Consider the following 15,111-nt stretch of genomic DNA (forward strand, 5'->3'; position numbering starts at 1 on the left):
CCCACGGCCACACGAGAGCTACCGGTCCAGAGCTCGAGCTGGTGGTGCTTTTAGCTTTGAACAATTCAGTGATTTAGCACATTTTGCTCAGTTTTCTTTTATTTAGTTTTTGCTTTCGCTTTTCCATGCGCTTTTCATAGCCAGTCCTTTCTTTCTCCATATAGCGTCCTGTATCCTCCGCTCCACCACCAGAGTTTTTATTAACCGAATAGCCACCATCCAAGTCAACGAAACTTCGGATGATGCTGCTGCTGACAGACACAGACTAGTTGGGTCGAGCGAGGGCCTGCAGGGAGGGGCGGGCCTTCGATAAACAGTGCCATTTCATTGGACTAAGTCAATGTGCCTCAAGAGAAGCATCCAATGAGCACCGATGTGTCATTTTTTTTACCGTCACAGACAAAAAAAACAATGTATATATTTTTGTATTATTATTTCGGGGCCTCGAGGGCCCGAAAGACGCGAGGGCCCACCGGGATTTGCCCGGTACGCCAGATGGCCAGTCCAGCCCTGACTGTGAGGCTGGCAAAACAACCATGAAAAGAATAGACTAGGGGAAAGCAAAAAGCCATGAGTATGTTTGGCATGCGTGAAGCTTGCAGCTCCTGATGCGACCAGCAGGGTATTAGTCTTCTGACCCAGTGCTAATCCTAATGTTCTCCAGGCTACGCTCTTCCAGGGCTGGGCAGGTCATCTGGCATGCTGGGCATTTTCCCGGTAGGCTGACAGTCCCCAGAGGCCGATACTGCTGTTTTTGTTTGTTTATTTGTTTTGTTTTTTGTTCACAGGGTGCAGCGGCCCATTGGACCATCTTCAATACAGACGGCAGACTGTCTAAACAGGATAAAATAGGAAAACACTAAGCGCGTATATGTATGAGGATCCAGTTTAACCCCTTTGTGCAGAGCCTATGTTATAACTTTACTGTCACTTAATCTGTTACTTAAGGCTCTTGATAATGTCATAGCAATGATTTTATGATGTAGTGGAGTATTTTCAGCAAATAGTGAATAGGCCCGACGGTGACCCCATCTGCTCTAAGAGGCTACACCAAAAATGCCCGGGTGGGTTTAATTTTTTTGGGCCAGTCAAGGTCCACGTTCTTCAGTCTAGAGCGCTCAGCGTTGAGTTGAATAGCATCTAGCGTTGTGACAGAATATAGGCTGGCTAGCCAGAGGAATACAGGATGATAGTGTGTTAAGTGGAGTTTTGCCGAGAGCAATCAGCTTTTCCAGACTGAAATAAGGTCACTGTGTACCAGTGGCTGCCCTGCCTCCCGCATGAGTCCCAATCAATACATTATTTAACAGACAAAAAGGCGTCCATTGTGTATTCCCATTATATCATAATACCAGGAATTGTGAATGAATGTGAATGAATGTAACGTGACATAAAATCAACCTAAAAATCGAACTTTATGAACTGTGAGTACTTTTCAATGTGTGTGTGTGTGATTTTTCTTTTCTTTTTTTTCTTTTTCACTGTTAATTTAGACTTATCTGAAGTCTGGTGTGTTATGTAAATAAACTTGCGTTGCCTATAGATACAAATCTATGGGGGCACTTCAACATACAACAATAAGGAATTGTACAGTATTACATTTTACAGTGTTAATTCAACACGTAGGGGGTACCAGATACACTCAATAGATGAAATATGACTCTCTAAGTGTTGAGTTAACACTGAAACATTTCCTGTGTGTTTAGTGGCAGCAGCAGTAGCAGCGGAGGAGAACATCTAGTGATGGTGTTAGTGTGCCACATGTAATGGTGTCACTAAGGGTCTGTCACCCGCACTCACGCAAGCCAAGCATGGATAATCTGTTGCAGTTATGGCTGGCACTGCTAGCCCACATCACATAGTCTACTGTATGTCTCTGCGCATGTTCAACAAAACAGCATCAAACAAATGATATCAAATGTTCATTATTATTATTATTATTATTATTATTATTATTATTATTATTATTATTATTATTATTATTATTATTAATAATAATAATAATAATAATAATTTAGGTAATGCTAATGTTAAGTAAAACACTATGTCATAACATGAGTGCAACAGCAGATAACATTATAATAAATGTCCATGGTACTCTGTGTGTGTTTGTGTGTGTGCGTGCGTGCATGCGTGTGTGTTCAGTTTGAGAAACTGACACAGTGGGGGCATTGTGGCGCAGCACGCTAAGCCCCCCACATTTAGGCTTGCATGCCCATGGGGACCGCGGTTTGAGTCCGGCCGGGGTCATTTCCCAGCCCTACCCCATCTCTCTCACAATCGTTTCCTGTCTCCTCTCATACTGTCCTGTCATAATAAAGCCCAAAAAGCCCCCCAAAAATATATTTTTTTTTTAAAGAGAAAAGGACCGGCATAACCTGAAATGGCATGAACAAGAATGCCCATCAGCACCATCAAGACCTCTCCTACTGAGACTTCTGAGCTCAGTGCAGTAGCTCTTGCCAGAGACAAAGAGATAAGCAGACAGACAGACAGGCAGGCAGGCAGGCAGAGAGACGAACAGACAGACAGACAGACAGACAGACAGACAGACAGACAGACAGACACGGAGGCAGGCAGGCAGGCAGACATCCAGACAGGTGGACAGACAGACAGACAGACAGACAGACAGACAGACAGACAGACAGACAGACAGACAGACAGACAGACAGACAGACAGACAGGTGGGTGGATGAGTGTATACAGCGAGAGACTCACCCTGCCCAGGAGATGAGTGTGACGCAGGCATAGGGGGACCAGGACAGCACATACACCACGATGACCACGGCAGCAATCTTAGCCAGGCGCCACTCACTACGGATGGACTGCTGCATGGTGGACGTCCCCATCCGCTCCAAGTCCCTGAACCAGGTAGAAATACACATAGACGGGAAATGAGATTGCAGAACAGACAAACACATACAAATACACATACGAATCCATTTATTAGAGCAACACTACAGTAGGTCATTTTTGTTATTGGAAAACCCTTCCTGAAAACGTGCAGCACAAACAGAGTAGCCTGCAAAGTAGTAAGCTTAGCTCTGACGAAAATGTGGTAGCCCTACAAGCTGGAAGTAGTAGGTATTGTCTCTCATTCAGAGGTGTCAAAAGTAAAAGTAAAAAAAGGAAACACAGTTTCCTTCCAACACAAGTAACTCTGAGTAACCAGTAGACCCGACTACATGTCTTACGATCAGCTAACTCTGCACTGGTTGGATCAAGTTTGTGGTGGGTCCAGTCTTTTTCAGTAGCAACACAGTCTATCTATCTCATTAGGTACTATCGACAGACCCGGATAGGCTGCAAAAAACCTGCTTAGTTTTGTTTTCAGTTATAGATTTCAAATAGTCTGTCTATGTGTCTATCTTGTACGCTCGTCTCTTGTCTCTATTTTATTCTCGGAGGACCAAATTGTCTGCGTAATACTATGGACTTGCACAAGACTTATCAGCATGTTTGGATGAAAAAGACCTTATTTTCCAAAGTGTAATTGCTACAGCTTACATCTGTGTGCCAGTGAGATTATGACCGAGTCCCAAGAGAGCCAAATCAGATGAGGCTGCGGCTTTGCTGCAGTGGATTTCAGTTCAACTTCACTCTGTCGTGTCTGTTTAGCAGTATCTACATGTCCCTGGCGATTTTATAGTTTGTTGTGTGTGTCATGTCACCAAATGTGAAAAATCCTCTTTTGGCTAAACAAGATCCACAGACAGACCCTCCAAAACAGGCACACAGGCCCTCCATAATACCCACCGGATTCCGACTGACTGGACAAACAGCCGACCAAAATAGTGGTATTCTGCCTCTGCACGCGACAGAATACTGCATGTAGCCCCATATGCACGCCATTCTACCAGTGGAATGCTACAATAGTCATTGAAAAGACTTAACTCCCATAGTACTACACAATTACAACATACACAGGGCCTTTAGTAATACATTTTGACTTGGTTATGGCCATTAATGTAACAGAGGGCTTGTTTTAGGGGGTTAACTAGTACTGTGGAACTGGGGCCCTATATATGTGGACATGGTGCCCCATGGTGTTTGCCTGTGTTGTCCATTACATACACCTCAACTTCTGAGTGGTCAGTAGACCTGTGCCCTTCACAATCAGCTGGATCAGTGTTGTCCAGTAACACCACAGCCTATCTTCCTCATTAGGTGCAATAGAGTAACTGGTGCAACAGCAATGTAATATCATGTGCTAGTGTTCTACACACCTGCTGGCTTGGCGGATGGTCAAGAACATGACGACGTAGCAGTAGAGGATGATACCGAGAGGCAGGAAGAAGACGAAGCAGCAAAGCATCATGGTATAGCTCCTGTTGGAAATGGTGTACGTGGTGTAGTCCCACGTGCAGGTGGTCATCAGGCCCTCCGGCTTGTAAGAACCTGCCGAGAACATATAGAACATCTGTACACTGCCTTTGGAATGTAAGGACCTGCCGAGAACATATAGAACATCTGTACACTGCCTTTGGAATGTAAGAAACTTCCGAGAACATATAGAACATCTGTACACTGCCTTTGGAATGTAAGGACCTGCCGAGAACATATAGAACATCTGTCGACTGCCTTTGGAATGTAAGAACCTTCCGAGAACATATAGAACATCTGTGCACTGGCTTTGGAATGTAAGAACCTTCCGGGAACAAATGGAACCTCAATACACTGCCTTTGGAGTGTAAGGACCTGCCAAGAACAAATAGAACAGTTCTCAACCTTTTTTGAATAAATGCTCCCTTGACCACATCATAAGCCTTCCAATGCCCCTTGACCTCATCATAAGCCTGCCAACGCCCCCTTAGTATTACGTAAAAAACAAAATGGACTAATGCCCCCCACTGGTATCTAAGCACCGCTCCCTCTCAGCTGCAGCCTTCTCAACACCCCGCCTAGGGCTCCCCAACACCCCCTGGGAGGCTGTAGCGCTCTCGTTGAGAAATACTAAAATAACACATCAATACACTGCCTTTGGAGTGTAAGAACCTTCCGAGAAGAAATAGAATTTTGAATGATGAGCCCTGCCGTGACCAACCGGTAGGGCACTCGCCTGCCATGTGGCTGACCCGGGTTCGATTCCCGACCTTCCTTTGCCGACCCCTCCCCGTCTCTCTCCCAATTCGCTCCCTGTCCACCTCTCACACTGTCCTATCAAATTAAGTCGAAAAAGACCACAAAAAACCATAATAATTTTGAATGATCATTCTGCTAAATTAATTGATAAACATAAATTGTTAACACACAAAAGTTACAGTAACATATTGTAACACCATGCCAAACACCCGACAACGAAAGGAGGGGAATATTTCTGATCATTGAGTCATTTTTATATTCGGGTAAGTGCTTACTCCAGCCAACAAGGGGTGCCAGGCTCCAGAGGAGAGAGTAGAGCCAGACTAGGAGGATGGCCAGTGTGGTGCGGCGTTTGGAGTTGCTCTTCATGGTCTCCAGAGGTCTGGTGATGACCAGGTAGCGGTCGATAGAGATGGCCAGCAGGTTGATCATGGAAGTGATGCCGAATAGCGCACCACAGAAGGCATACATCTTACAGCCTGTAGAATAGAATAGAATAGAATAGAATAGAATAGAATAGAATAGAATAGAATAGAACAGATACAGGTTGATCATGCACTTTACAGCCTGGGGAGACACAACAATATAAGGTAATGGAATATAAAAATGTGATAGCCAAATTGGAATTTGACCAAGTTGCAGTGTCTTAGTTAGGCTGTAGTGAAGCGACTTTTTGTATTACAACTACTCATCCCTTGAATAGAACAATATTCCCAGAGAGGCTTTCAGATTTTAGCATCAGGACACGTCCAAACTAGTTCCTCTTGCTTCAGTTAGTAACACCAAGGAAGCAGAAAATCCACAAACAAACTAACAAACAAAAAAACAAACCAACTAAATGACAATTACCTGTTTCCCCGAACACCCATTCATTGTAGAGGGAGTTGATAAAGAAGATGGGAGCCTGGGTGGAGGCCATGAGCAGGTCACTCACCGCCAAGTTCACGATGAAGAAGTTCGGCAAACTCCTCAGCTTCTTATTGCTAAAGCGAGAGGGAGAGAGGGGGAGGACGGAAGGAAGGAAGGAAGGAAGGACAGAAGAAAGAATAGAAAAGAAATTCCATTCATTTCATTAGAGAATTCATTCATTTCATTACTCGGCCATTGTCTATCCATAGTAGCAGCAGTGCAGTAGAGATCTAGCCAGGCTATGCCCTCCTAGTGACGCAACACTTTCGGCGTTGCTTCTAGTCAGGCCAGGAGCAATACAAAAATCGTTTCAGAGCTCCGGAGAAATCGTGAGATCTGGATTAATCCTGAAGGAACTTCGACATCTGAGGTGTCAAAATTGAGGAACCGTGAACATGGGGACAGCACAAGGCTGGATCTAGATTGTACTACCTCTAAGATGTGATTACACAACATGTGTGTCAATGGGATTACATGCACATTACATGGACTACATAAGACTTCTGTGCGTCTGGGTGCTGAACGTGTGGACTCATCAAGCAATCTAAATACAAATTCTTTCATAAATGGATGTCAGATGTAGATACTCACCTGATTTCTTTTATTCATGAATTTACACCTAGCCTCTAGGCATGTTTGATAGATTGCAGCTATTGCCAATCTGATGAGATTACATACTATACGCATAGCCTATATTAATCTGGCCGATGCCGTTGGTGAACTGCATTGTCGTGCTGTAGGCCATGGTTGTGGGTTGCAGTAATTGTATGCTGTATATGGTGGATGAGAAAAAAATGTTCAGACTGACCCCGGCCGCCACACCATTTGACCCATGACCCATGACGCACACGTCCATGCCATAGAGTTGGTTTCTAGGTTTCTAGGCCCGCAGTGCAAGGGAAGCTTACCCTTGTCAAGTGTGGCCTCGACTTGCGACCCATTTTCTCCATCCAATTCAATTCAATTAATTGATGCATTTATCCAGATATTGATATAGTATGTTATTCTATTTCCTGGGGGGGGTCATCATTGTAGGCTGCTATAATATGCCCAGTACTGTAGTGCTGGATACGTAACTTCCAGCCATACAATTTTACCCATAAAGCAATTGGCATACTATTTTGGTAGTAGAGGCGGCTTATCAACTTTGACCTTAACTTGGCCCCTCCTCTGAGATCAGTCAGTGGAGTCCAATTCAATTCCATTTTTGATAAATCTACCCATATTTATTTGTTCATGTATCGCTATCCCCTGGTGAACTAAGTCAGTGGTCACTGGTTTAGTACGCCAACAACAATGACAAATAGACTATACTTCTTCAACATACCAGCTGACCCATCAAGTAATCTGCATAAACTCCTGGAAAATGTACGCAGTATGGACTGATGCACTGTAGTACACAAAGAAATAGGACAAGTACACACGGTAGAGTATAATAGAAGCCATTCATTTTGTACCACGTTTTTGTGACTACAACATAATTGGTCCTTGCTACATCCACTTCGAAACACCTTGAATATCTCATGGAACTACGGTGGAATGGAACAAGATATGTGCCTCCCACTTTAGTATGGCAGAAATGCAGTATGCCGATATGTTACCGTGTTTATGCGCACTGAAAGTGCTCGCACTGACCCCCATGCCATACAAACTTGACCTGCCATCAAGTGATTTTGAGCCATCCATCCATCAAGCCCATATAGATTTCCTGTCATAAACAGTAGAAGCCCACCCAGTACATGCCTGGTATGTATGTAATGAGTTGATCACTTTGGCACATGGGGAGCTGCTGTGCGTGTGTGTGTGTGTGTGTGTGTGTGTGTGTGTGTGTGTGTGTGTGTGTGTGTGTGTGTGTGTGTGTGTGTGTGTGCGTGTGTGTGTGTGTGTGTGTGTGTGTGTGTGTGTGTGTGTGTGTGTGTTTGTGTGTGTGTGTGTGTGTGTGTGTGTGTGTGTGTGTGTGTGTGTGTGTGTGTGTGTGTGTGTGTGTGTGTGTGTGTGTGTGTGTGTGTGTGTGTGTGTGTGTGTGTGCGTGTAATGCATTCTAGGAATGCCCCATTAATTCCTCAGCATTTCTCAGTAAAGTCCATCCTCTGCATGATATGATTAGTCTTAGGGCGATTTAATCACAGTGCGGCCCCTTTAAGCAGTTGGCATCGCTCTCTCATCCACTATTCATTTGCGCGCACAAACACATTCACAGGGTCATTTAAAGGCATTTGGGGCCCTGGGCAAAGGACTTTGGGACCCTTGTTTGTGTCCAAACTTTTTGAGGAGGGCCCCCCTCAAGAGAGAGTCTCATTGCACTTTTCGCTCATTGAATTTAGGGAAGCCTTGAGACACTCACAAAGTTGTCATTGCTGTCACACTTGAATACAAGTACATAATAACCAGTTTTTGCCAAGGTGCCCCTTTCAGCTGTTGGCCCTAAGCAATTGCCTAGTTTGCTTGCCTGGTTGGGAAAGGCCTGCACATACAACCCAAGGCCATTATATGCGTCCACTGATGCAAATGAGTCATTTATATCATTGCTGTTATGATTCAGCTGCCAGCGTTAACAACAACAATGCTAAGAAGGGGAAGGAGGATCTTAATTATTTCATTTGATATTTTTTTTGGTCGTCTAAATATAGCCAGTACATTGAAGTCTGCAATTAGGACAGTTCTGCTTCCCCGGACTAGATTAAAAAATGTATAAAAAATCATATTAAAATCCAAAATAAATATGTCAAGTGTCCATCCACTCTGCGTCCCGCTGTGAACATGACCTGTTTTCTAGCTACAATTAAATTCAATATCATTAGAGAGATTACAGCCAACCATCCACAAACAATCAACTTAACCCAATCGCAAAGCTTTTGTGAATTTGGCATCATATGTGTAACATCATTATGTTTTATGCCATGCCCAACCTGACATGACATGTGGCCTCAATATTGTTGTGACATATTTATTTTACTGTAAGATATGGCTAAACTCAACTTCAATAGTGACTGTGGTTGCCAAAGACTTTTACTATTGATGCTATTCACCGTGTAAGAGTTAATGCACTCAAATATTTCCAACATACTCTAAAGTACACCATCCACTGTATATTTGCAATATATGCACTATACTGCTAGTTTTACAAGTTTTCACTATGCCTGTGAGAATTCTTATTCATTCAAGTCATGCAGGCCAGAGAGCCTAGCTGCATGCAATTGGGCAAATAAAAAAGAAGTGTTGTGTACTAAAGTCCACTGTTACTTTCAAATTTAGGCATGCTTTCACGGGACACCCACCTCCATATGCTCACTGCATTCTGTAAGCACACAGTAAGTGTGAATTCAACACTTAGAGAGTTCCTCTACAGCAGTATTTCTCAACGGCCACACCCACACAGAGAGCCCAAGGGGGTGTTGACAGAAGGATGCAGTTTGTTTTTAAGGGCTTTTTTGGCTTTACTTTTGACAGGACAGTAGAGGAGAGACAGGAAATGAGTGGGGAGAGAGAGACGGGGAAGGACCGGAAAATGACCCGAGCCGGAACTGAACTCGGGTCGCCAGTGTGGTAACCCAGTGCCCTACCGTTAGGCCACGACAGAGCAGACAGAAGGATATACTGTAGTTAAGGGGCGCCTCGTTCAAAGTCAAGGGGGGCCTTCTTCAAAAAACGGGTGAGAATCCCTGGTCTAGACTAGAGTGTGTTTGGTCCTTGAGTACAGCATCTTCTGTACCAAGTGTTGAATTAACATTGTTTTTTACCGTGTACAGTGCTGATGAGTTACGTATTTACTCTAAATCCAAGATCAGCATAGGTCAAAGACCCTTGGGAAGAAAGAGGTGAGAACTCCAACCATTGATTACCTATTAGATTGCTGAAACTCAGTCACCCTTGAATATGACCCTGTCTTAACTCAATTAAATCTATTGATAGCACACTATTCATTCAACAATAGCTGCCCGATGTTGGGGACATTCAATACACCGGCAACCAGTATCCAGTATCAGAAGCCAATAACCAATATCCCAGACACACACACACACACACACACACACACACACACACACACACACACACACACACACACACACACACACACACACACACACACACACACACACACACACACACACACACACACACACACACACACACACACACACACACACACACACACACACACACAAGCACGCACGAATGCAGTAGCTGCTCACTATATCTTTTCCAAGAAGATGAGCAACATAGTACACATACATAGTGTAAGGAGGAGAGGCGAGGGGGAAGAGGAGGAGAGGAAGAGAGGAGGAGATGGGGAGATGGGATGAATGCGGAGGGGAGAAAAAGGGATGAATAAGGAGGGGATGAATGAGGAGAGGGGATGGAGGAGGAGAGGGCGAAAGTGGGTGGATGAAAATGGGAGAAGAGGGGATGGATGAGGAGGGATAGAGGAGAAGAGGAGAAGGGTATGGATGAAGAGTGGAAGGGAGGAGAGGAGAGGAGAAAAGGGGGTGGAGGAGGGGAGGAGAGAAGGGGATGGATGAGGAGAGGAGGCAAAGAGGAGAATAGATGGAGAGGAGAGAAGAGGGGATGGAGGAGGAGAGGAGAGAAGAAGGGAATGGATGAGGAGAAGAGAGAGGGGGATGGATGAGGAGAGGAGAGAGGGGGATGGATGAGGAGAGGAGAGGACAGGAAAGGATGATGAAGAGGTGGCAGAGATAGAGATGGAGGAGAGGGAAACAGATGGAGGAGGAGAGGAGGAGAGGGAATGTAGGAGGAGGGAATCGAGGGGATGGATGAGTAGGGGATCAAGGAGAGGAGGAGGCAGAGAGAGGATGATGAGGAAGAGAGAGGAGGAAGAGGAAGAGAGAGGATGATGAGGTCAGGTCAGCAGTGTGGACTGGAGAGTGCTGGAGAGGCTCCACTACAGACTGCAGAGCGCACATCCCAACTGCCCGAGGTGTGATCTGCACAGCTCAGTTTCAAATACAGTGCAGTGCTGCACACATTTCCACACACATCACCAAACAGACTCAAGCACCAGTAACACCAGAATTCCGGATTTCCTGATCTTTATGTTTCATGGATCCAAGTCAGAATCAATACAAATTGCATCATCAACAGCATCGTAGTGCTAGCATCATCTGCATCTGCATCAGTTTCAACACGAACTGCATCCATTCCAACAGCAGTCATACACCAACGTCATCCATACCAACTGGATCCATACCAACGTCATCCATACCAACTGGACGTCATCCATACCAACGTCATCCATAACAACAAACAGCATAAGGGCCAACTGCATCCATACCTACCAACAGCCATCATGCCATGACGTTGGCACGCATCCACATCAGCATCAGTGCTAACCAATGATACAGAATAGAGGGGATAACGTAGTGTACGTTCTAATCTGAAGTGAAGCAATGGCGGGGGATGAGAGACTTCAGACAATGCATCTCCTTGCCAATTCTTGCCGAGTCTACTCTGTTTCGGTCAAATGGTAGTTTCCCGACCCGTCAAACTGGCCAAATATTATTTTTGGGCTCACCCTTTATTTTACAGAGCTATTAAAATTGTCTAAATCACCACTGGGCATTGTTAGTTGACTTGATTGAAAGTTAGAAATGTTTTTAGGTCTTTTTTACCTTTATTTTTTAAAGGACAGTCGGGGGAGAGAGACGGGGAAGGATCGGAAAATAATTGAACCTGGAACCAGCACCCTACCGTTAGGCCACGTTAGGACCCTTTTAGGATTCTTTTGATTGACAGTGAACCGCGGTCAGCGGTCATTCTCAGCGTTGCTAAAGAATGAATGCGGACGTTTAGGGCAGAAGAATCCTCACAGATCAATTGGGGCTGCTTCAAAATAGTTGAATGGAACACAGTAGAAGAATGCGGTCCATGTATATAGGTATGTATGTCAGTGGCCCTAACAGCATCCACATCAGCATCAGTTCCAAATGTATCCAAATCAGCATAAGTCCTGACAGCATCCACACCAATATCATGCGTACCAATAGGATCCATACCAACCAGATTTGGACCAACCATCAGCATCCATACCAACTACCTCCATACCATACCAACAGCATGTGTACCATCAGCATCCATACCAACTACCTCCATACCATACCAACAGCATGTGTACCATCAGCATCCATACCAACTACCTCCATACCATACCAACAGCATGTGTACCATCAGCATCCATACCAACTACCTCCATACCATACCAACAGCATGTGTACCATCAGCATCCATACCAACTACCTCCATACCATACCAACAGCATGTGTACCATCAGCATCCACATCAGCATCAGTACCAACAGCATCCACACCATTCTGCATCAGGAGTAAATGTCTGCATATACCAATAACATTTACTATATCAAAATCATCCATACAAATCGCATCCATATCAACAGCATAAGGACCGTGAATGGGATCAACTGCATCCGTACCAACTGCACCAGGACTAAATGTCTACCTACCAAGAGTATCCATACCAACAGCATCAGACGCATCTGCATCCATACCAACAGCATCTGTACCAACAGCATCCATCACAACTGCATCAGGACTAAATGTCTCCATACCAACATCATCCATATATATTGCATCCATGGCAACACCATCAGGACCAACTGCAGGGGTGACACCAAATAACCTGACTCTCGCCAGATGAATGGGTTCCGCCTTGCTCCACAAACATCCATCCGGAGCTACACCATAGGTATAGGTATCCGAAGGCACGGGTTTTTTTTTCTTAATCCTTGCATGTGGTTGGGGAAAGACTTGTCCGACATTGTCATCAGCTACTACTTTAACTACTCACACATTCGAAGTTAAAACAGTTAAAATTACAGAATCAGTGTTGATGAGTGAGTCCATGCAAGCAGCAATTGTTGCTGAAGCCGCCGTCGCATTTCACTTATTTTCCCCTTCTCCATTATGTTTAAATGTTGACTATGCCACATCTCTGAAAATCCCACAATATTCTACATTTTGGTTTTGGAGTAGGGTGAATCCAAATGTCCTACAGATCCTTGTGTGAGCTCATAAGCTGAGTGAAAGTACTAGAAATACTTCAGCTCTTAAATGGAGTACAGCGAAAGCAAATGGTTAATATAAACATTACACAGAACAGAGAAAGAATATAAGAAGAAAGAAAATAAAACTACTATGATGCTCATGCTTAAATATTATTTAAAACATATATATTATGTTTAGCAGTCAGTCTCCAGAGATGCAGAAGTACTATTCTAAACTGGCACACTGTACCAGACCAGACTGCGTAGTTCAGTGTGTGAGTTTGAACGTGCATGGAAAATCAATTCATGGAAATAGGGCTTACAGTATATTATGGGGAAACATCCAATGCACTGTAATATAGAAAGTGAAAAAGGCTTAGAACCTAGCGATGATCCTCCATATGCCCATATCTATATTCTTTTCATATTTATATGTAACATATACACTGCATATATATATGGCTGATATTACTTTAATTACTTGAATGTATCTTTTCACATTGCCACATTCCTTCAAATAAATATTAATGGAAACTCTTTAGAATACCAGTCTAACAAAAGAGTTATAAACGTTTTGTAAATAGTGAAATAGTTATATAAAAAACATTTACAAAACTTTTTAAATGAGATAGAAATACAGTACTATGTTAACAGAGAAGACAAAACATCCACAACACAGCCACAACAGTCCTGGAAGTCTGTCCTCGAAAGATCAAAAGACATGAAAACACTGGACATAGAAGTGCCCAGCGGGCAAACACACATCAAAATGATCCAATAGGAGCCAATTCCCACTCCACTTGTGATAAACTGTGTATCAAAGCACATCACAACCATTTCTCATCACAAACGTTTGGTTTCTCAGCAACTATGTCTATTCAAGCAAGCATCTCTCCCTCTAACTCAGCTGACATGGTATTTTACCATCGATGATTATTATAGTATTTCATCCAATAGCTGCACTTTAATCCCTGTCACATCCAATATGAACCATGTAATAACACAGCCCATCCTTTCATCTTATTTTTTTATCACCCTTTTTGTCTGTTCATCTTTTATCTCTCCAAATGTTGTGTATGCCATAAAAAGTCTCCATAGGCAACAATCAGCAGCATCTTTACTCCCCCAGCTGTTCTCCGGGGTCTGCCATTGAGCTGCAACTGCAAAATAAACCATGTGAAAAAAACAACAAATGCCTCCACCGTCTAAAATATTATGAATAAATGTGCTATACCATCATAAATAAATATACTATAAATACATAAGCTCCTTAAAAGGAACAAACAGCATCTCCAGTGCCCACCAGCATGTCTGGTCCTCCTACCTCTAGAAGGTGACATGACCAGGGCATTCCTGGTGATTGTCCTGTCGTCCTCTTATCTTTTATCTCTCAAAACTTTGGTTTCTCAACAAAAGCGTAATATAATTTCAGTAACATATGGAAAAAAACAGATATACAATACACTGCTACTATATACGCTACAGAGCCACATTAGGCTGTGAGCATGAACCCTAACCCTAACCCCTTAGGGGACTCTGTAGAGCTCCTTTGCAGCGGCTTGGCAGATAAGTTTGATGGGTACCGGAACGCAGCATCAACAAGACACAGTCCGGGTTTACAGCCAGTAGAAGGTGGAATATGATCAGGGAATTCCCCGTGATTCCATCCATCCTCTCATCCTCTTATCTTTTATCTCTCCAAACTTTGCTTTCTCAACAAAAAAAATAATCGCCATAATATAATCATCAAACAGCGTTTCCATAGTCCCACCGCTAGTAAAAAAAAACCCCACAGTGTTAAAACATCACGTTAGAGAGTACTCTGGGATCAAATGCACTCTATGTGCATGTTAAATCAACTCTCTAAGTGTTGAATGAACAGTGGGCTGGGTCAGCCGGGCTAGCTGGAGCCGGGTCGGGTCTCCTTACCTGTAGAAGGCGAATATGACAAGGGCGTTCCCGGTGATACCCAGGGCCCCGATGGTGATGATGCAGGCGGCCACGATGTAGTGCGCGTGGACGGGGACGTCCACCTTCTTGAGGAAGTTGCTGTGCTGCTGCTGCTGCTGCAGCTGCTGCTGTAGCTGCTCCTCCTGCAGCTCCAT

At 43.9% G+C, this 15,111-nt stretch overlaps 1 protein-coding gene across 1 annotated transcript in view; it reads right to left on the minus strand.

Annotated features, from left to right (window-relative positions):
• The window catches only part of opn4xb (opsin 4xb), a 28,018-nt gene extending 12,907 nt beyond the window's left edge, over positions 1–15,111 (minus strand). Inside the window, exons 1-5 of the mRNA XM_063194219.1 lie at positions 14,936–15,111; positions 5,932–6,065; positions 5,358–5,561; positions 4,227–4,398; positions 2,719–2,862 (exon numbers count right to left, since the gene is read on the minus strand). Of these exons, the coding sequence (XP_063050289.1) occupies positions 2,719–2,862; positions 4,227–4,398; positions 5,358–5,561; positions 5,932–6,065; positions 14,936–15,111 (830 nt within the window). The remainder of the gene's footprint in view (positions 1–2,718; positions 2,863–4,226; positions 4,399–5,357; positions 5,562–5,931; positions 6,066–14,935) is intronic.

Source organism: Engraulis encrasicolus, chromosome 3 (genome assembly GCF_034702125.1).
Source record: "Engraulis encrasicolus isolate BLACKSEA-1 chromosome 3, IST_EnEncr_1.0, whole genome shotgun sequence".
Lineage (NCBI taxonomy): Eukaryota > Metazoa > Chordata > Actinopteri > Clupeiformes > Engraulidae > Engraulis > Engraulis encrasicolus.